The 22,198-nt window shown below is 39.4% G+C and overlaps 1 protein-coding gene across 5 annotated transcripts in view; it reads right to left on the minus strand.

The window, feature by feature from the left end:
• Window positions 1–22,198, minus strand: part of CDKL5 (cyclin dependent kinase like 5) — a 179,781-nt gene that overhangs the window by 14,723 nt on the left and 142,860 nt on the right. For all 5 annotated transcript variants that reach the window (XM_036270966.1, XM_036270962.1, XM_036270965.1 and 2 more), the window contains exons 11-15: window positions 17,952–18,103; window positions 12,780–13,746; window positions 8,939–9,040; window positions 8,563–8,668; window positions 5,094–5,217 (exon numbers count right to left, since the gene is read on the minus strand). In XM_036270966.1, the coding sequence (XP_036126859.1) occupies window positions 5,094–5,217; window positions 8,563–8,668; window positions 8,939–9,040; window positions 12,780–13,746; window positions 17,952–18,103 (1,451 nt within the window). The remainder of the gene's footprint in view (window positions 1–5,093; window positions 5,218–8,562; window positions 8,669–8,938; window positions 9,041–12,779; window positions 13,747–17,951; window positions 18,104–22,198) is intronic.

Here is a 22,198-nt window from a genome sequence, read left to right on the forward strand (position 1 = left end):
TTGAGAACTGGAAAAGTTCAGACATGATGGAATGGGTGAGAATGAAATGAGTGAAAAGTTAAATATTCTTTAAGTGCAGTGTTGTGGTGCTAGGGAAAACACTCTTGTCCCAATGACAGACTGGGCCTCCACCTTGAGAATTCGGTCAAATTTTCTTATGACAAGTAGTTTTAAGATTAAGGAGATGAAACCCTCTTGCATGAGGCCTAAAGACAGACTGACCTAAAATCAATTCCAGGCCACAGCATTTAGTCATGTGAGGGTCCTAGGGAACACAGCAGAACAGTGTAGTTCGCTGGAATCACAAAAGCAGGACCCTTAGGATTGAAAGGAGCTTCAGAGAGCATCTAGTCTAACCAGCAATGCTATTTTTAATGTTCTTCAACTTCCAGAGGATAAAGAATTATTCGCTTGTGATATAGCTTATGTCCTTCCATACTGGGGTCTGCATAGCACAGTATTCAGATGAACAGGTAGAAGATTTTACCAATCACAATGAAAGTCTAATAAAATCTTAAAGGTCTGTCAAGGGTCAGCAGTGTAAGTGCTTTCTGCCAATCCAGGAAACCTTTAAGGGGGATACGTTCATTATGACTGCAACCCCAGGAAGGGAATGAGTATTTCTATAAGAATGGTAATGCTGGTGAGAGAAGTGGAAGCTTGAGACACTGGTCCTAGGAGGAGCAGGATGTGAGATGGGAAGAAGAGTCCACCTAATAAGATGGCAGTGAGAGGAGGGTAATGGAAAAGAAGGAGCAGGACAAAAAGCTGGTGTCTGTTGTTCCTTATGACCCAAACACAGGGCATCAAAGACCTTCTGCAGCATCTTTTTGGAGGCAATGGATAAACTAGAGCCTCGGGGGAAGGGGAATGATGACGTAAACATCTTCAAACTGAAGGTGAGCAGAGGTGGTGGGACCAGTATCCAGGCAGGGAGAGATCCCAGAGGCCAAAATAGAAAAGAAAATGAATTACTCTTGAACTAGAGGATGAAAGCTAGGAGTGAAGTGTGGGTGTGCATGCATGACAAAAGACACAGAAGGAAGTCAGACAGAAAGAGAAAGAGATCAGGTGGGAGAGAGAGAGAGAGAGAGGGAGACAGAGAAAGAAAAAAAAAAAAACAGAGGGAGAAGCTACACCGAAATATACACATACAGACAATTAATAGAAAAACTGAGGGAAGAAAAGCCTGGGGGAGAGACTCAGAGATGGAGAAAAAATGCCTGGAACACAGGCCCTGAAAAGCCATGTGTTGTACAAAAGAACGAAGAGAGAGACTTGAACATTTGCAACTAGTACTGTACCCATTGGGTAAGAGTATGCCCCATGATACAGCTCAAATTTGAATTCTCAACCCTGTGGTTCTGCCTGGTATGATCAACAGTTATGTGCTGAGCTGAGCTAATTGTACAGAAATAGATGGGTCCAAGAGGAGCAGCACAAGAGAAGGGCAAGTGGGTGATCACATCAATCTCATAGGAGCTTTAAGATGGACCACCCAGCTAGTCACCGGGCACATTATCTGGGGCCGATAAAACCATGGAGGTAGGGGGTGATGATGGTGTGGGAGTAACAGTCTGCTTCCTGAACAGTCACGGGACACAAGTTCTCTCACACAACAGCTATTTCTCTAAGTAGTCAAGAGGAAAGAGAGAATTTAAAAGACTCACCTAAAAAATGGAAGGGATTACAACTAAAACTGACTGAATCAAAGTCAACCACCATTTACAGAGTACTTTGTATGTGCCAGGCCCTCTTTTAGGTGTTGGAATTACAGAGAAAAATAAAACCAGGAGTGTGACTTCAAGCTGCTCATAGACTCAAGGCAGGAGACCCAAAGGTTTGACAGAGGGTCAGACTTTGGGGGCTTTTGCATAAACATTCTGGGAGCAGCATGAAGGTGAATTGAAGCGGAGAGGGGCAGTAATTCCTCTGTGACACTTTCCTTGCCACCTCCCCTCCTCTGGCAGTGTCACTAGGGTGGTCAGTAATGTCTGAGAAGAGAAAATCCATTAATAATGTAACTTAGGGTGGCAAGCAATAATATATACCAATATATTAATAACTTTACAAGAAGAAAAAGCCTGGGATTGTGCAAGTGAGTGCCAGAAATTCTTCTTTTTTTAAATCCTCACCCCAGGATATTTTTCCATTTATCTTCAGATAGAGTGGGAGGGAAGAAGGGAGGGAAGGCTGGGACCAAACCACAACCAAGGTACAAGCCCTTGACTGGAATCGAACCTGAGACTCTTCGGTCCACAGGCCAACGGCCTAACTGCTGAGCCAAACCAGCCAGGGCTGCGATTCTTCACTTAACTACTGGGATTTCTCATTAATTTGGTTCCCTGTTTAAGCATTAAGTTTTAACCCAATTTTGACAGCAGTCTTTCTAAACATATTTATATACTTCGTCTTCTTAAGCAAAGTAAGAGCAGCCTATTTTTATAAATGTGGATTCTGGATAGCTAAAATGGCCAGAATAATCACTCTGGATATTATACTACAATATCTATTTATCACTTTAAAATAAGATATAGTAGCTTGATTTTTTTTCATTACAAAAATGTATATATACACTGTAGAAATATTATCTTCCCAAAAGAAATGTAAAGTACGCACTACTATCAAGGAGAAACAGACTGCCCTTTGGAAAGTGATAATTTAGAAACAGCAATTCACTATGTTACCATAGTGAGGTTCATGTTTTTGTAACAATTATCAAACTGCATTTCTCAAATATACACGGCATGATGAAACAATAAGATTACTTGTTTAAGAAAAAACATCAAAACAAGTCAAACTTAATGAATGACTTAGACTAAGTTAGATGTGATGCACGAAGAAAGTATCATAGCAGCATTCTTAGGAGGGGCAATGGGAACAAAAGAATGTCACAGTTCATCACCAGTAATTCTGGAACTCTCTCAAGCCTCCTATCAGCAGCATCAGAGTATAGATGACTCAATGGAGACTTGTCTAAAGTTCAACGTACCAATTGTGGCTCTAATTCTTTTTTTTTTTTTTAAGACCAACTGTTTTCTGGTTTCTACACATACCCAGGTCTAAACAAGCTCTACTCAAACTGGCTGTCAAAAAGAGAGACGTAGTATGTTGTGAATACCACCTATACCACATTTGGACTCAGTTCTGACCTGACCTACCTAATTTTCACAGGACTCTGTTAGTCTGTAATTGACACTCTTTTAAACCGTCACCACTTTATTTTACAATGAACAAGAGGAAAAACAATTCCTTCTGTAATTCCGTATTCTCATCATTTAGACACTCTTCTCGTGGCTTGTTAAAACCACACTTGAAAACTGTCAATGCTGGTAACTAAAATAAGTTGTACCTGTGTTCCCGGGCTAATGTACAGGGGATCTTGTCTACAGTCACATGGGGAGAGAATGCACCAAAGTTTATCAGAAAAGTGGAAGGGAGACACCTGACAAGTCATACTGAAGTTAGAGGACATGAATGGTAAAGACTGCTGACATTAACAAGTCATTACTCTAGGTGCTCTTGATGTTTCACCCCAGTTAATGATCACATTAAGCCTATGAGGGAGGTGCTTTTTCTAGCCCTGTTTTACACATGAAGTAACCAAGGCTCAAAGAGGTCAAAGTCACATGGCCAGAAGGTGACATTAATCAAGATACCCTATTTCCAAAGTCTATACTCCTAGCCTCTTAGTCACGAATGTTAAGACTCTCATTTTATAAATAAGGCAATGGATGTAAAGTGTACTTATAAAAGAAAAAGTATTTATAACTTTAAAAATCATTATTATTATTTAAATAATTAAGTTAATTTTACCATTCGGCACAGTAACAATGAAACCTCAATATAATCCTACCAACAGGGTCCAAATTGTGAAACCACATAGGGTTAGTAGAACCAAACTAAGGCCCTCTGTGACTTCTGGCAACAAACACTAGAGATGGGCTCTCTGACAGACTGGTCTTATTCTAAAGTCGATGTGTTACAGTGATGTACTGTTTTATTCTTCTGGTGGAGAACTCAGTTCTATGAAGTACACGTAAGTGCCCTCACATCTGGATTTTGGGCAGCTGAGAATACAAAGTTCACCCATTACTATTCTTAAAAAGTCCTTACTCCCAGACAGATCTGCTAATGAGAATTGATATACATTATAATTCTCTCCCTAAATTTTTATTACACATGACACAAAAAGATAAAAGGATTAACAGAGTTGGCACATCATTTTACTATCTGGCTACCATTACACTTTTGTGGTAGCATAAAGAATTGTTCTTCCGCCCTGGCCGGTTTGGCTCAGCGGTTAGAGCGTCGGCCTGTGGTCCTGAGAGACCCGGGTTCGGTTCCCGCTAAGGGCATGTACCTCGGTTGCAGTTTGTCCCCGGCCCTGGTCGGTTGTGCGGGTGGCAGCCACTCGATGTGTCCCTTTCACATCGATGTTTCTCTCTCTCTCTCTTTCCCCCCACTCTACCTGAACAAAAAATGGAAAAATGTCCTCGGGTGAGGATAAAAAAAAAAAAAAAAGAACTGTTCCTCCATTTCTATCTTTTCACCCTGAAAAAAGTCAGGTAGTATAGAGATGAAAGATACGAGCTGTGGAGTCTAGAGCCCGTGTAGGTTTAGATCCTGGCTCCTGCTGCTGGCTGTCCAGCACCAATCAAGCTCCTTACCTTTTCTAAGCTGTGGTTTCCTCATGTGTAGAATGGGAGTCACCCCTACTTCAAAGGCTGATTGTGAGAACTGAGTGAGAGTGCACACAAATTGCTAAGCAAAGTGTCTGCTACGTGATTCAATAGCAACAAAAGAGGAGACAGTAAAAGACATCAATCATGTCAGAAGAATGCGATGGAACACTTATGAGGTATTTATTGATTCAGGAGATTTTTTTTCTTTTACACGGCATTTAATATAAATGCTGAAATTGAAAGAAACCATTACAAATAATGACACATCACATTTTCCTTATCAAGCAACCTCTCTTGAAAAAGAAAGGCCTAGCCAGAGGAAGAACGCTAAACGTTTATCCAGAATTTCTTTGAAATCTCAAATCTCCAGTTAGAAAAAATAATAGTGAAGATAAAAAAAATACTTACCACGTTTCAAATGCTGATTGTCTTTTTGAGTGGTTAGTACCAGAACTGCTTTCTGATGGCAGGGAAGAAACTCTGGTTGACACATTATTCTCATGGAAAGAATTATCTGGACGTGGAGATGGCACTAAATAAAGAAAGTCACTGATGTACTCTTTTGGTCAAAGCAGTATTCAGGTTATTCTATTGTATTTTTTCTCACATGAATAAAACACAAACAGATCTTTCAAAATCCTCATCTGCCCTTCAGGTAATTTTTGTGTTTTCTGAGGGTGGAAACATTTCAAGGAACACTCTCCCTACCTCCACTGCTTATAAGAGCAACCTGTGAGGGTTAGTCAACACCAGGCAATAAATACATCACATCACCAGGTGATATCAATTGACCTATCAGCTAAGAAATTGAAAAACACTATAGGATATTTATTTAAAAATATTTTTATTGATTTTTGAGAGAGAAAGGAAGAGAGCGAGAGATAGAAACATCAATGTGAGAGAGAAACATCGATCAGCTGCCTCCTGCATGACCCCCACTGTGGATAAAGCCTGCAACCCCAGGCATGTGCCCTGACCGGGAATTGAACCGGGACCTCTCGGTCCATGGGACTACACTCAATCCACTGAGCCATACTGGCTAGGCAATTGTAGGATATGTAAAAGTATGAATATGATAGCCCTCCTTCACTGTTTTGACATTCTTTGAAGGTGAAGCTTTTTTACATCATAAACCCAACTATGCAAAATATGTTCTTAGTCTGAAGTGATTCTTAACAATATGTGTGCTGGAATATACAAAGTACCATTTAGGCTTTGACACTTGGGAGGCAGCATCAATTTTATATTTTTTAAATTAAATCCCAAAGAAATTTGGTTACTTGCACAAGAATACACATTTTCCTCTACGTTCTCAATCTAAGAATAAACAGAAAGATACACCAAATTGCATCTGAGTAAATACTTTTCTGCTTTTTAGGTGAGGGTTCCTATTTTTTTCCTGTCAATTTCTAAGCTTGGTCATAGATCAAAATATATTTCAAATTTCATCACAAAAGGAAAATATAGGCTGTATATCAAGACAAATGACATAATTTCACTTGACTCTCAACCAGTAAGACTGAAAAGGGAAAATATTCTGGAAACATCAAAATGGTATCATTTTGGTGATATCACAAAATCTTTGTTAGATTTCGTAGCATCATTGAAATGGCAGCTGTCTCCAGATGTTCACCTAGTTAAATTTTTTCTATTTGTAGACTTTGTAAAATAAAGAGGTCCCAGTTCAATTCCGGTCAAGGCACATGCCCGGGTTGTGGGCTCAATCCCCAGTAGATGTCATGCAGGAGGCAGCCAATCAATGTTTCTCTCCCTTCTTCTCTCTCTAAAAAAATCAATAAAAACATATTTAAAAAAATGTTCTGCCCAATCCTGAAGTGGATTATCAGGAAGACAAATGAGGGGCTTCACTGATATTAATTGATTTAATTTACTTGCAATCAAAATAAAACTGTGGTTCCAGATTAATTAAAATGTTAACATTTTATATTATATTCCACAGCCCTGGCCAGTTTGGCTCAGCGGTAAGAGCGTCGGCCCGTGGACCAGAGGTCCTGGGTTCAGTTCCCATTAAGGGCACATACCTGGGTTGCAGTTTGTCCCCAGCCCTGGTTGGGGTCATTTGGGTGGCAACCACTCGATGTGTCTCTCTCACATCGATGTTTCTCCCTCTCTCCTTCCCACTCTGTCTGAAGATTAATGCAGAAATGTCCTCGGGTGAGGATAAAAAAAAAATTTATATTCCACAGACCTCTATAGAAATAACATATGTATGGTCCATTTTGGAAGTAAAACTTATAGTGATAGAAGAAAAGGCTTTTGCTCATGTATACTACAAGATTTTGCTTTAAATAACTTTAATTTGAATTAAAATTTTAGTCCCATAAGATTCTAAAGTAACCATAGCATGAGGGGGCAAAAAAAAAAAAAAAGCATTAAAAAACATATTCAATGCCTTATGCATTTTTCAAAGGCGGGGCTGGGAGGGAACAGAGTAGCCTAGTCATTCAATATACATTTAATCCTGAATAACACTTGTATGTATGTATTTAGCTTGGGTTCCTGGTTAAAATGACCAAGCAACTGTCTGCCCCCACCCTCAATTCCTGCCCTTTCCAGCTGTCCTCCCAAATTAACACAATAGTGAGAAGTCAGGCAATGTGGTTGAGGGCATCTGTAGAAGGTTTTGAAAAGTTGAGCTCCCAGATCCAGGACCTTGCCCCACCCTGGTGGGCTTGTTAACTGTCTCCTTTCTACAGGCTGGGGCTCCCCAGGGGCTCCTACTGTGTTATTACATAGCTTCTTAAAAGGGATGTCTTTCTCTGTCAACATCTTCTAAATCCATACAGTCCCCAAATCATCTGTTTTAGATGTCTATTAAACTTCAAAGTGCAATTTTAAGGCTGTGCAAGTACACCTGAAGATTTTCTTTCATTCAATCAACAAATATTAATGAAACTGCCAGGCAGTAAGCATTGCTAGTCAATGCGGGTGAAAGAGGAAAAAATAAAGGGCCACGCAACCTTGTGAGAGAGAAATGCAGACAAGGAATCAGTATCATGTGTCCTGTATGTCATGTTAGAGGCCTAAACAAGGAACCATGGGTGGAACAGGGGAGGAAACACTTCAATTCATCTGGGTGGGCAGGAAAGACACTACACTGCAGAGAACCTCACAGTAGAATCTTAAAAGGACAGAAACAAGCTATCCAAGGGGGGCGGATTGCAGGCCAGAGGAGGGTGTGGCCTGTGTGAGTCCCATAGGCTGGGTACCAGAGAGGAAGAGGAGCAGCTGGAAAGGATGTCAGGGTCAAGGCATGCAAAGTCTGGAATGCCACCCTAGGAAATTCAGATTTTGTCTTGATACCAATGGGGAAACCACCAGAGGGCTCTCAGCAGGATAAGAGGAGAGGTGGGGGGCAATGAGTTGCCTTGTTCTATTTTTTTCCTATAGCATTTACTAACTTTTACTGCTTTACATAATTATTACATTTAGTGCTGCTCTCTTCCAATGAGGATATGAGCTCCGTGAGGGTAAAGACATTCAATTGTCATGTACATTGCCATGTTCTAAACTAGAACAGTGCTATGCACACAGGTGACATCGATTATTTTATCCCTCAACTGAATCAATAAGTGGTGTGGTTAGAACACAGCTTCAGAAGGGTCATTCCAGAGACTGTTTTGATGGTGACCTTGGAAATAGGAAGACTACTGAAAGAACCCAGGTCAGAAGCCTCAAGGACCTGAAATAAGACAGAGGGACCCGGAACCGGGAGAAGCGTTGGAAGGTGACAGCACAGGTGTTATCACACTGACCTGAAGCACAGTGAAATGTAGTGGGGGGGGGGTGTGGGTTGGAGGTGTAGTTGAGGGGCAGAGTTGAGAGGACCCTGTTGGCTGTCAGGGGCCAGGCTTACCTCGGTAGAAGCTGCCAACTCTCCTCGGAACAGGATCATTGTACAGATGTCTATTTTCTTTGGGGGCAGTGCCATCATCAGAGTGGGGGTCGTGATATGCTCCACCCTGAGACAGGAAACAAGTTTACATTTATATAAAGTAAACAGCCTGTGAACTTAGAATAGTGCCTCGTTGATTTATAATTTACTCCAGGATCTTTTTAAGAGAAAACTCAGAATTACGGCATGAGGAAAACTACTTTATAAGCCAGCCCAAATTATTTGTGGGAGATTGGGTATGGATAAATTTTAAAAGATAGGCTGTAATAATGTTGAATGACCAATCTTTATAGACAGGTTTTATCATTTAAAGGTAGCAACTCTGGAGAACTCAGACCTCAGACTTCTGCCGTGAGTGGAATGAAGGGTTGCCTTCTCTGGAGGGTTCCTTAACGGAAGATCTTGCCACAGTCATCTCCGGAGGAAGTTGTTCCCCGGGCTGGAAGTCAAATTGAAAAGGATCAGTAAGACTTGTCTTTATAAATGATAAAAATCACCTAAATCACAATAGGCTTTATTTGGTATAAACAGTACCTTAACCAACTAAAAGAAAAAATGTTAACTGGCTAAAACACCAATTGTCCCATAAAAGAGTTGGTCATCTGATGAATGTAAAATAAGTCAAACGACTGTCACATAGATGGAAAGTGAAATTCTCATTAAAGTTAAGGCGAGCAGGGAAGGAATTACTCTGAAAATAGTTCAATTAATTATTAAAAACAAAGAAAATCATCTTCCTAATATCTAGACAGTCATGGTCCTGTGCAACACTCTAATTAGAGATTCTATTAGTTAATCCAAAATTTCTCAAGCAGATTCGAAATTATTTTTCATGAAGGACTTATATGGCATAGTCAGATGAAAACTAAAGTTCTTTGGATATACTGAGAAACAGAATCAGTACTCTTAATAATTTGTCTTAAAATTCTCTAACTACTGTAGTTTATATACTTAAGTTCTCTTCTGAAAATTCTCTAGGATAACTGTACTTATATTTCATGTATTTTCTTAACCATAATTATGACACTGCTCATCTTGGGAGATACTACCCATTTCTCTCAAGGAAGTGATTCACAAACTAAGAGCAGCACTGGCCCACAATGGTGTTCAATGAAGGAAAAAGCAGCATTTTCTACCCTCAGAAAAAAAGATTAAGGAACAAAATTACCAAGCCATTAAGAGGAGTTAGCTGCATTATGTCTTATCTTGAGCCTTATGTGATGTATCAAAAACGTTTTATTTAAAATTTAAAATCGAGTCTCTGTCTTTCTCCTCCTCACTTTCCAAATGTACTATGAAAGGATTCTGGGCAGGAAATCATCCAATCCAATATAGCCTTTCTTCTTTCTACTTTATGACAAGATCTCACATAAATTTTATCACCTGTATTGTTTACAAAGGCCCCTAAAAAGTATTTTAGAAAACAAATGATTTACATCTAACCTAAACTCTTAAATGACAGTGCCAGTCCAGCCCCTTTACTCTTGAAGGAAGCTACAACACTTTGCTAGAGGGTGAGTCCCCTCATTTATTCATGGCTTTAGTTACTTGTCAAGCCGTCTGCCATCTCTGTGTCTTTAAACTTGTACTGTTTTGCAGCTTGGCACTGTACATCTTGAACTGGACCTAACATTCAGTAACAGTTGGATCTGTGCTTAGCCCACAGTAACTGTTTATAATTAGCTTATTTCCACCATGTTCACAAAGTCTTTTTCTGGAACTCTCAAAGAGCTAGTCCACTTGTCCTTTTTCCAGGTTCAAGCTTTTTGTTTTTCTTACTTCTCTGTTTACACTATGCTTAGAGCTAGGATACTTTACCTGGTTTGACCTTAATGTCTATGGGTCTCTGCCAGGCTCTAGAGATCTTTGTAGGTCCTGGAGGTTCTCTCCTCTCTGGAGGGACTCCTTGGAGGCAGCCCCAACCACTGCTCTGACTCCAATCATGACATCTCCTGCCTCTCCTCTCACCTAGGCGCCAGACAGTCTTTCCAACCTCCTGAATAACACCTCTGCTTAGACACTCAGGGTCACATCAACCTCAACATGGTCAGCATGATACACTATAAAGAGCACTGACTAGAGACCTGAACATTACCTCATGATCCCAGCTCTGCCCTGAACTAGTGAACTTATGAAACAAGGCCAACTTCTCCCAGCCTCAGCATGCTTATCTGTGAAATGAAGGGGTTGAATGCAGTGACCTCAAAAGTCCTCTTTTCTATTCCCAAAAGGAGCTCCTAGAAAAGCAACCTTGAAGGCTTTCTTTTTCCTATATTCAGTCCAATTTACAATTCCCATTGTTTCCACTTCTGAGGAGTCTTGTAAAACTCATTCTTTCTCTGTTTTCCCACTGAACATTCTCTCCTCACCTCATGCTTGGATTATTGCAAAAGCCACCCCAAATCTTGCATTTCCATTCCAGCAAGGTGTAACAAGTTGCAATCCCCATAGCACACCATGCTATTGAATGTCTCTCTTACCCTCTTCTTCCTTGCAATGCTCTTTTCTGCTCCCCTCAAGCCTCTTTCCTGATGTCTACTCCACTGTCTTCCCCTAGTTAAGTCCCAGAAGTCTCTGCTTAGATAACACCTCCCCTGAGGGCCTCCCACAAGCCCCTGCCTGACTGTCACTACGGCACACACACACCTCTAGCACAGTGCAGGCACATAGCCAAACAGTATTGTAATGAATTATATGTTGGCAAATGTGCAACCCTCACCTCAGCCCTCACATTCTAAGAGGACAGGGACCACATCTTTCTAATTAGAGCCAATCATGGTGCCTAGCTCAGTAAATGCCTAACACGTCTTCATTCTCTAGCTTTCTAAAACCTCTCTCTACATCCTAGCTCAGAGCAAGACCTTTAGTTGCCCCTAAAGTCATTTCTGACTGCTCCTACTCACGATGCTCTCTCCCTGTTCTCAGCTCCTATTTATAGCCAGTGCCATAGGAATGTGGTTCCCAAATAGTTCATTGTTATCATGTATAATTTAATCTTCCCAGAAAGAAGATAAGTTTCTGAAGGGCAAGAACCCTACTTCAGACTCTCTGAGTGCCCAAGAATACCCAGCATAGAGAAGGTGTTCCAAGTCTAAAGCACAGCCCCCACCATCATAGAAACAGCAGCAACAACTAAAATTTGTTCGACACTTATTTTGTGCTGAGCACTGGGCACAGTGCTTTATACACCGTCTTTAATCCTCATAACAACACTCAGATGAGGAATCTGAGGCACAGAGAGATTGTATCACTTTCCCAAATTCAGTTCGAAGCACACTGCAGAACTGGGATACAAACCTGGGTCTGCCTGGTTTCCCAGCTGAGCTCTTGTCAATACACTCTCCCCAGCACTCATCTTGCTAAGCCTCCCATTATATTTTTCACCCATATTTTCTAGAGTTCTTATACACGCTGATGAACCTATTTTCATTGCCTCAAAAAGGGGGGAGGGCTTTCCCTACACGAAACTCTTCCCCTTCTGACACTGACGTTTCTCCACCTTCATTTCTTTGATCAAGGCGAATATTTAATACCACAAAAATGTAATTAAAAAAACAAAACAAAAAACCGTGTTCTGTTGCAAGAATGCTGCTGCTTTAAACAGGTCAGTGTCAGTTCTAGAGTGTATAGAGCAATAAGATGGAAGAAATATTGCACTAAAAGCACTGTCTTGAGATTAAAAACAATCCAAAAACTGAACATTGACATTTATCCTGGCCTGGTATTAAATTTCTCTATAGTTCTGAATAAGTTTAACATGTTTCAATTCGGTTAAGATATTGAATAAGGTCTTAGTATTGAATAAGGGTTGATTTAAGCAAACATGGTTTGGAACAATTAGAGAAAAATCTCCATGAATTCTCACTGAATTTTGAGAAAATTAAAAACTAACCCACATAGCCAATGAATTCTATAATCTCAACACAATATGCCAGAAAGGAACATTTAAGGAAACATATTTCTGAAAACAAGCTTTTTGAGTTCTGAGTACTCAACAGTTGGCTTAAATGATTCAATTATTTTAAACAGATTAGTCCTTCAAGTACTGCTTCCCTAAATGCATCCTTTCAAGCAAGTACAACCTCTTACAGTAGGGAAAATTGCAGACTGACCCTATTCAACCCTGCACCACCTTCCCATGGTGAGCCGAGAGATCCAGTCACGGCCCTCAGATGTACCTGAGGTGATAAGAGCTGCAGGCTGTTGGCTCTGGCTGCCATCCCTTGCCCTACACTCAGGTTTCCATCCAAGCCTTTGGCTCTCACTTTGTCCCGGGTCACATACATGGAATGCCTATGTGGTCGCTGCTGGGAGGAGAAGGGGCTGGTGTAGCCCAGCCCATAAGAAAAGGATTCATGAGGTGCAGAGAGTGAATGAGAATGGCTGCTGTCCACATGTTCCGGCAGCTTCAACTCGTCCATCGTTTTTGAATGCCTGACTATGGTTCTGCGTGAATCCAGAGTGCCTTCATTTCGATTATTTCTCCCCGAGGGGCTGAGCAAAGTTCTTGTGTCGCTGTGCCTGGTGGGGGTTGGGCTGGTCGGAGAGTTCAAGTCCAAGCAGCTAGATGGGAAGTACCTGCTCGTATTGGACTCTGCAATTTGGGCCCTGGGTTCAGAAAGGTTGCTCACAGACTTGGAGTCACTCAATGCCCCATGGCTTTTGGCCTTGGTCCGGTAGGATGGACTCCTAGAGGACTGGGGAATGGTGTCAATGTAGCTGTGCCGACTCTGCTTTTCACTGGGCTGCAGTGTCCCAGCTTTGCTCTGAGAGCTTTCCATAAATGAGTGCCGATTCTGCTGGGATCTGCTGCTCGACTTGAGGTACTTCGTGCCCGGGCCTTCCGAAGGCTTTGGGTCAATATTGAAATCAAATTCTGCCTTTGACTTGGCTTCTTTTGGGCTGAGAAGGTGTGGTATGTTGTTGTTGGTAAGATCTTTGCTGGTGGACCCGGGCTGGCTGCTTGCCTGGTAGGTTTTGGTGTGCATGGGGCTAAGAGTAGCTCCAGCAAGGTTTCCGTTTAGGAAGCTTTCGTTGGCAGGAAGACCTTCATCAGCCCGGGGCAGACCCACGCTTAGGTTCTGGATGTCCTTGCTATTAGATCTGTGGTGAGACTGCAAAGCGGCACTTTTGCTGGCTTGATTTCTATGTTAAAAAAAAACCCCAAAAAGTGTATCAGTTTTCCTCAATAGCAGACACACAAGAAATATCATTTAAAAAAAAAAAAAGACACATACCTAAAACACCTCAAAGGCTAAAAACATTAAGTCTTTCACACTAGGATCAACAAATAACAAGTAACCATAAGCAGTAAGTACCTTAGATCAATCAAGTACCTCTGCAAAAAAGCACCAGTCCTGAAGAAATTATTTGGACATCTTTAAAAGCTTAGCTAACTTTCTACAAATACAGTTTCTAACTGATAATCTGGGAAAACATGCTTTTGCTATGTTGCTGCTCACATGCGTGTTGGTTACGGAACGCCTGCTAAGAAGAGAGTCGAGCTATAGACAAACTCTTTATGACTCTGTCTGCTTGAATGTCAGAAGGCAACATTTATACTTGAAGGTCACTGTGTTCCTTGAACTTCGTTTTTATTTGTCAAACTCACAGCCTGTCTCAGAGGTACATACTCACAGTATATACACACAGATACCAGTGTCTCTTTCGTCTTTCGCCTATATCATCAAAGAATGAGAATTCTAGCAAGGTACTCAATACGAAAAATAACACTCTAAAAAGAAATGTAAACAGTCTGGTGAGGTTTGTTGGAAAACATGCTGCTTAATGTTTGTGTTTCAGAGAAGTGGCAATACTTGAGGTTCATCAGATACTTCCTTGTACACTCAACAGGAATCTGCCCACCCCCAGGTCAATAAGGGACAGTTCCCAGAATTGTCAATTTATATCTCGGTAACTAGAATACCTTAGCAAGTTTTCAAAACGTTAAACGATGATAGATAGTCTCACCCATAAATACATATGATTAAGTGTGTTGGTTATTCTCCATTTGCCCAATTCCCAATCCATTGTCCACTCCTTTCTGCCTCATCCCAGGCCTCAGGAGCCCAACTCTGTAGACTGCGTCACCCAGGCTCCTTTGCAGTGTAACTCCCAGTGGGGCTTAGCAGTGCAAACAAAGGGTTGGGGGCTGTCTTCCCTGCTCCTTCCAGGCATCAGCACCCTGACTCAGATCATAGCTGTGTTCCTCCAGATTACAGCTCTCACGAGGTGGCCCTTTCTGCCTGGCCCCTCTGGGCTCTCATAACCCTATTTCCTCCCCTTTCTCCTCCAGGCCTAGAAAGAGTAATAGTAGGGACAATAGATGTAGATATTGTGAAATGTCTGAAGCTCCAGCCAGGAAAGGATAGAGAAAAGTGAAGACGGCTGCTAGTTTTGAAACTTGGAAACATTGCTCACAAGGTGGAGCACAAACTTACATGTGAGGAAGAACATATTCATAACAATGTAAGATACAATTTCTAATGTGAAAAGGGAGACTATAAAGTTAGTAAGTTAATTAAGTTAGAGATACTTGTCAGAGTTAGGTTTCCCATAAATTTACTAAGAGTCTAAACTGCTATCCTGAATGTTTCTACCTTGGTATTAATCTAAAGGTACTGAGCTTGCACATAATTCCTACATAGGAAGGGCATCAAATTGTCTTCAAACTGGAGCCCTGCCAAACACAACAACAAAACTACTTTGAAACTTTCATCTCTTGGATACACAATTATAAGGAATCTGTGTTAAACTGCCAACCACTTAAGAGGATTTAATATAAAAACCCTTCTAAAATGATTGGCAGGATGGATAGATGGGTGGGTGGGTGGAAGGAAGGAAGGAAGAAAGGAAGGAAGGAAGGAAGGAAGACACTTATTAGTTACAATAACTTTTCAAAGCAAACATCAAAGATGCAAAGCTACACTTTTATGAAGAAGGTTGGCAGAACAGGACTGGTAAAAGCAGTGAAGGGCAAGCTGAAGTATCATCTCTCCACGTCCAAGGTGAGCAGAACCTCAGGAGAGTTTGAAGGAGATTTAGTCAGGGGCTAGGTAATGCAAGAATCCATTGCCTCTCTTATAGACACATGAGCTTGGATGACAGAAGACAGTGTGTGTGTGTGTGTGAGGAACAAGGCAGAGGAATAATTGGCAGCCAACATGATATGGTGCCGTGAACATCTCTACAATGGTGCTGGAAACTTCAAGAAAGCCATGGTCTGTGTAGAATTAGCACCCCCCAAAGAAGGACTACTATGGAGGAAATATGGACCATAGACAAGTGTAAAGAAGACATTTCCACATACATGCAAATTGAGCTAAGATATTAAAAAAAAGTGTCAAGATCTAAAAACCAGTTCTTCCAGAGATTTTTTTTTATTTTTTATCCTCACTCGAGGACATTTTTCCATTTTTTGTTCAGATAGAGCGGGAGGGAGAGAGAGGAAGAGAGAGAGAGAGAGAGAGAGAGAGAGAGAGACAGAGAGAGAGAGAGAGAGAGACATCGATGTGAAGGGACACATCGAGTGGCTGCCACCCGCATGACCAACCAGGGCCGGGGACAAACTGCAACCGAAGTACGTACCCTTAGCGGGAACCGAACCCGGGTCTCTCTGTACCGCAGGCCGACGCTCTAACCGCTGAGCCAAACTGGCCAGGGCTCTTCCAGAGATTTTTATTTACTTATACATTCTATTCTCCTCTGCTTCAAAAAGGGATTTGGGAGGACTCCTCAAAGACCTATATAAACTGTATCCTCATCAACACACACATTCTCCTTGACAGATCCCTAAAAAGGGTTCCCACTGGAGATCTCTCTCAAGTGAGTCACCAGAGGACAAATACACATTTCATGGTATGGATTATACCACTAATCACTATGGTATGAATCAAAAATCAGTCTACTAAACTTTATATCATTAGGATCCTTTTTTTTTTTTGCAAATGTAACCTAGAGTGAAGTGACAATTACAATAGATGGGAGACAAAAGCACCCGAACTGGGAGTGATCCCAGATAAGACAACCATAATGTAAACCTCCTCAATGCAAAGGAGCAACCAAATGATGCATACTAATCCTTGACTTAATGTACTAAGATCTCATGCAAACAGAAAACAAAGTGAACACAAACTTGGTTAAACAAAACTTGAATCTGCTCCCAGGCCTTCAAACAAACAAACCAAAAAAACACAAAAAAACAAAAAACAAAAACCCAAGTAAGACTGGTTTATAAGATGTGAGGGAACCAATAATACCAAAGCCAATCACTTTAAAGAGAGTAAACAGCTATATATAAAACAAAAACAAAACAAAACAAAGTCACACCATCACAGTTAAGCAGAGAAAATATAGGATAAGTGTTTATTGACAATTTATAAATGCACTCACAGATCTAAAAGTACCAGGTCTTGAGCTTTAAAAATTACATTAGATTAAGAACAATTACAATTACTCTACATGGAAACAAAATTGGGTGTGGGAGTGGAAATAAGAGAAACTTATATTCAAAAAGCTTCATATTAAGAATTATTGTTTTCTATTTCTCTAATAGTAGATGAGAGAAACTATTTCCTATCTCCCATAGTCTAAGCAACACTGGATGACAAGACCAGCTTCTTGGGAGAGGAAGGAAGACAAACACACTGCCCTCCTGTAAATGCAGCCAACAGATCATGGGATGGCAGTTCTGGAGAGAGAAGGTGACTGCATGGTCCTATCCCTTGTGAGTCTCCCCGTCCCAAAACATAGAGGTTCCTTTTAAAGATTATGCTGAGAAATTACATTTGAAAAAAATACCAATTTTAATCACTACCTTCCAAACTGACTTTACTATTTCCATATTCTTATTCTTATGAAAAAAATAACTTCTCAAATCAATCAAAAGACAAGAGCAACAAAACACAAGACTTCTATAGAGCCAGACCTACTTGGTTCAGTTACAAAGATTGTTCTAGGTACCTTCCAATATCCGGGTTTGGTATCCTATGCCCTCTCCAGAAATCCCCTTGCCCTAACCTACCCTTCTTCCCCAGGTATCACCCCTAGGTCCCATTACACAGAATCTTCTGGCTCATGAGGCTAGAACCCTCCTCAGTTGCTAACCCATGCTACCTTTCCCAGGGAATGCATAGGTTTCCATAATATACTTGTTAAAGATAAGAAAGTCTTTAAGACCCACACGACTCTTAAATTGTGGTTCTGAATCATGTAATAAGCATAAGGAAGATATTTTTGAATAAAGAGGGCTTCCCTTCTTTTTCTCTAATTGCATCATTTAAGCACCCACCTCCTCCACCTACTTGTAAGACCAATACTGCATCTGTATTTCCTTAAAAGGGAATATTTACCTATTAGACAAAGTGCTGCTTTCCACATGGTAAGGTTTCCTTTTTGTTGACCTTGAAGGGGAACGATCCAAAAGTCTCTGGGTTTGAAATGCAGGGTGATTCAAACATTGTTCAGTCAAGTATCTTTCAGCTGGGTCCAACTTCAGTAAATTCTTAAGAAATAAAGTTAGGGTTGGAAAGAACATTACAACATCAAATTTAATCTGTCTCAAAAACCTTATTTATTTTCTTATAAAAGAAATGCATGGTCATTGAAGAATATCTAGCAAACACAGTTTAGTCCAAACAAAAATTTTTAAGGACTATCTAAATCACCCACAATCTTACCATTGCTGTCCTCTGGGGATATGCCCTCTCAGACGCTTCTTGAATAATACATATATTTCCTTTTACAAAATCTGGTTCATATTATACACTTAATTTTTGTATCCTCCACTTTTCACTTACTAATCAAAAACATTATTTACAACATCATTCTAACACTTCAAATGTTTTTGGAATAAGTATATAGTCACATGGAAGAATACACATTTTTCATCTTTCTCCTGTCCCCCTCTCTAGAGGCAGCCCGCATTACCAGTTTCTTGTGCATCTGTATTTAACTCTGTCTGCTCTGTTCCTATCTCTAACTGCTCCTTTTATTTTACCCAAATAGTAGCATACACACAATGGTCTGCACTTAGTTTTCTTCCCACTGGACATTAGATCTTACGAGATCATTTCATATCAGTAAAGAGCTTTAACTATGGATGTACCTTAGGTTGTTTTTAGCAATTCCCTAAGGATAAACATTTCGGTTGTTTCCCTTCTTTTATTATTATAAACAATGTTACAACAAAAAAACTTCATTAACAACCCTGGCCGGTTTGGATCAGCGGTTGGAGCCTTGGCCTGTGGACCAGAGAGTTCTGGGTTTGATTCCTGCTAGGGGCACATACCAAAAAAAACAAAAATCAAAACTTCATAACATGTTTTTAAATGACTATATACAAGTCTGTGGTATGGATATACCGTAATTTATTTAATCAATTTCCTACTGTTGGACATTTAGATGGCTGTCACTTTTCACTATTATAATTAACATTGTAACGAACACCTGAAATCTTTGTCATACATCCATGATCCTTTTCACAGGATAAACTAGAGATGGAACTGGTAGGAATGCAAACTTTTAAAGATTATTTTCTATATGTTGCCAAATTACCCCCTAGGAAGTTTGTCTCAAACGATACTCCTCTAAGCAAACGAGAGTCTACCAATTTCCTGGCACCCTTATCAACAGCAGCCACTATTATTCTTTTTAGTACTTGTAAATTCAATATTTTTAAAATGGCATCTCATAGCTGTTTTAATTCATATCTTTGATGACTATTGAGGTTGAATATTTTTATGCTTATTGATTACTTATATTCCTTCTTTTATTTTTCTAATTTATTTCTAAGTGTTCTTTATTCATTAAGGTACTAATCCTTTTACATTGCACACAGTTTCTTTTACAACTAAAATATTTTCTTCTGATAATATTTATTATCTTATTAGTAACTGAACAAGATTTAAAAAGGTGACTCATTACTAAAACTAAATGGTTTTATTGACAAATTAAATATATAAAGAAACATAACCTATCTCACCTAACACAACTCAATAGAGCACACTGAACTTTGCTCTGAGTGATGGGCATTCTCCTTCAGAGAAAGGAAGAAGGGTAAGATTCAAGCATTCCCAAATCCATCTCTAGATCACTTTCATTGGTTTTGCCAACAATAATCTCTTTGTGATCCACTGTTGAACACTAAGAGTGAACCTAGATTTGATCCCAATAAGCCAGAATTCAATTTTAGACAACCACCTTTAACCTAGCATCACAGAAAATTTGAAATGTGATCCTTTCATATACTGAAACATTCACTTGGGGTCAGAATCTAGACACTCAGGCCATTGCTTACATGCAAATGAATTTACATTCATGTTAATTCAGATACAACTCTAAAATCATCTCAATTCTTCCTTCCTCCTTTTTAGAAAACAAAAATTGTGGAGGTATATAAAATGATTTTAGTCTCACCGGCAGTTAAAACAGTTAACATCAAAATGGTTAAAATTGCGTGATGCTAATTAAAACAAAGGAAAGTCAGCCTCCGAGTAGTATTTCAAATTAGAAGTACATATGACCTTTTAGAAGTCAAATATCTACTAGCATTAAGGTGTTATTTTAAGATTATCAACAGTAGAAATTACTACATATACACGCAAATAACTATTTTTATATTTATGAATATAGTTGTTAATTTTCAAATTACTTGGAAGGATGAGGTCAATATGAGGAAAGCACAAAACAACATAATTTTTAAAAAAAAAAACTAAAATAAAACCCATATAATTACTGTAGCTATTCTTTACGTTATTAGGGGCTTAGATTAATTCTGGAGGCTTATATCCCCACTAAAATGACCGACATGTATAAACAGATGCAGAATGAGATGGCCATTTCAGGTACTTATATATGGATAAAATGGTCAAATCTGCTTTAGGGAAATGGCATAGAGAATACATTTCTTCATAAAAAGGTAAGTGGTACTATTTATTTTTCAAATTTGTTTTCAAATACAACTGAAAGACAAAAGGAATAATTCTATTTATATTAATATTCAATAATAATAAGGTGATATTACTCTTTGGTAACAGAAATCAGAATCATGGTTTCTAGGCTTAGTGAAAGATGGAGTGTAGAGTCTGAGAGAGGGTCATAGGAAGCTTCTGGGATGTTAATAATTTTCTATATCTCAGTGTGGGTGGGTTACACAGATACGCTTACATTATAAAAATTAACTGAGATGTACACATAATTTGTATACCTTATGAATATGTATTTCAATAAAATGGTTCTTTGATGTTCAGAAAATTTGAGGATAAATATATTAAACGAATAAGAATTAGACTGTTTAATTTCCGAATCGGTATAAATGCAGAGATTCAGGTTATCATTGTACTTTTATCTGTGCTAGATTTTACCAGGTACCACACACTGATGCTTGGTAATTACATTTGGTAATTATTTAACAAGGAAAGTTCAATTATTTTTAACTATAAAAAGATAAAAAGGCAGAAAACATGAAATTTAATTTAATTTAGTTCTATTTTATTTTGTTTACATTTTAAAAGTTACCAAATAATTAAAACTCTGATAAATAAATATTGATTGCACGAAAGAACATATTGACAAAACCGAACTGATTTAAGAGATAATTTATGCCTAATTAACCTAAAAGAGCCTTGAGGGTTCTTTTTTTAATAGCACCTCTCAATCTGTGTTGAGAAGAACATTAGTGCTTTGGAGTTTTATTAAAAAAAAAAAAAGTATTCAGTATTTAATTAAATTTGGGAAATGTTGGGTGAAACAGAAATGCTTCCTTGCTGTGGGATTTCTGAAAGCCTTTATAGGTTACTGAATATGGTATGTGGCCTTTCCCAAAGGCCACGCCCCCTCTCCCACCTCTGCCCCCACGCCTATTTACAGTGTTCCTTGGCACACAGATTAACATAGTTTAAAGCACAGCAAAGTTCTGAGAGCACTGCTCAGCAACTTCCAACTGTGCTAAGTATGCCTTTAAAGGCTCTGTGCACAGTGTAACCATCTCTGATTATGATGGTTGTCTGAAAGGGCATAACATAAACCTGATTCATTAACAACTGTTTTTTGAAGGTCTACTGTCAAAAAAAAAACAAAACAAAAAAACAACAAAAAAAAACCCACAAAAAAACACAGCACTTGCTTATGCATTGGCTGGCTATAATGAAAGAAGGAGAAATATGAAAAGAAAAATTCTCACTCAAGAGGTTGACTCTATCTACGGGGGAAGAAAAATACAAATGAAAAACTGTGAGAATATTTTCAGTAGTCCAGAGCAGGAAGACCTCTGGACAGGGGCACTAACAACAGGAAGAACACTCAGGCCCAGAAAGAGCTGAGTCTGGGAAAGAGGAGGCCAAGTTAGAAAAAGAGCAGAATTAGGTTCAATGGTAAAATAATCTTACGGGAAGCCTTAAATATCATGTAAAAAATGTTAGAATCTCTTTTCTTTCAACATTCATTCTAAGATTTGTTTTAAAACCTTATGCCTGAGTAGCTCTTGAGTGCTGAAAATAAATTTAATTATTTCTTATTATTTATATTTAGACTGTCTTTATTCTGCCCATTTTAGGACTATATTTTAGATATCTCACAGTTGTATCTAGATGGAATGCTA

The sequence above is a fragment of the Molossus molossus genome, unplaced genomic scaffold (assembly GCF_014108415.1).
Source record: "Molossus molossus isolate mMolMol1 unplaced genomic scaffold, mMolMol1.p scaffold_m16_p_2, whole genome shotgun sequence".
Taxonomy (NCBI): domain Eukaryota; kingdom Metazoa; phylum Chordata; class Mammalia; order Chiroptera; family Molossidae; genus Molossus; species Molossus molossus.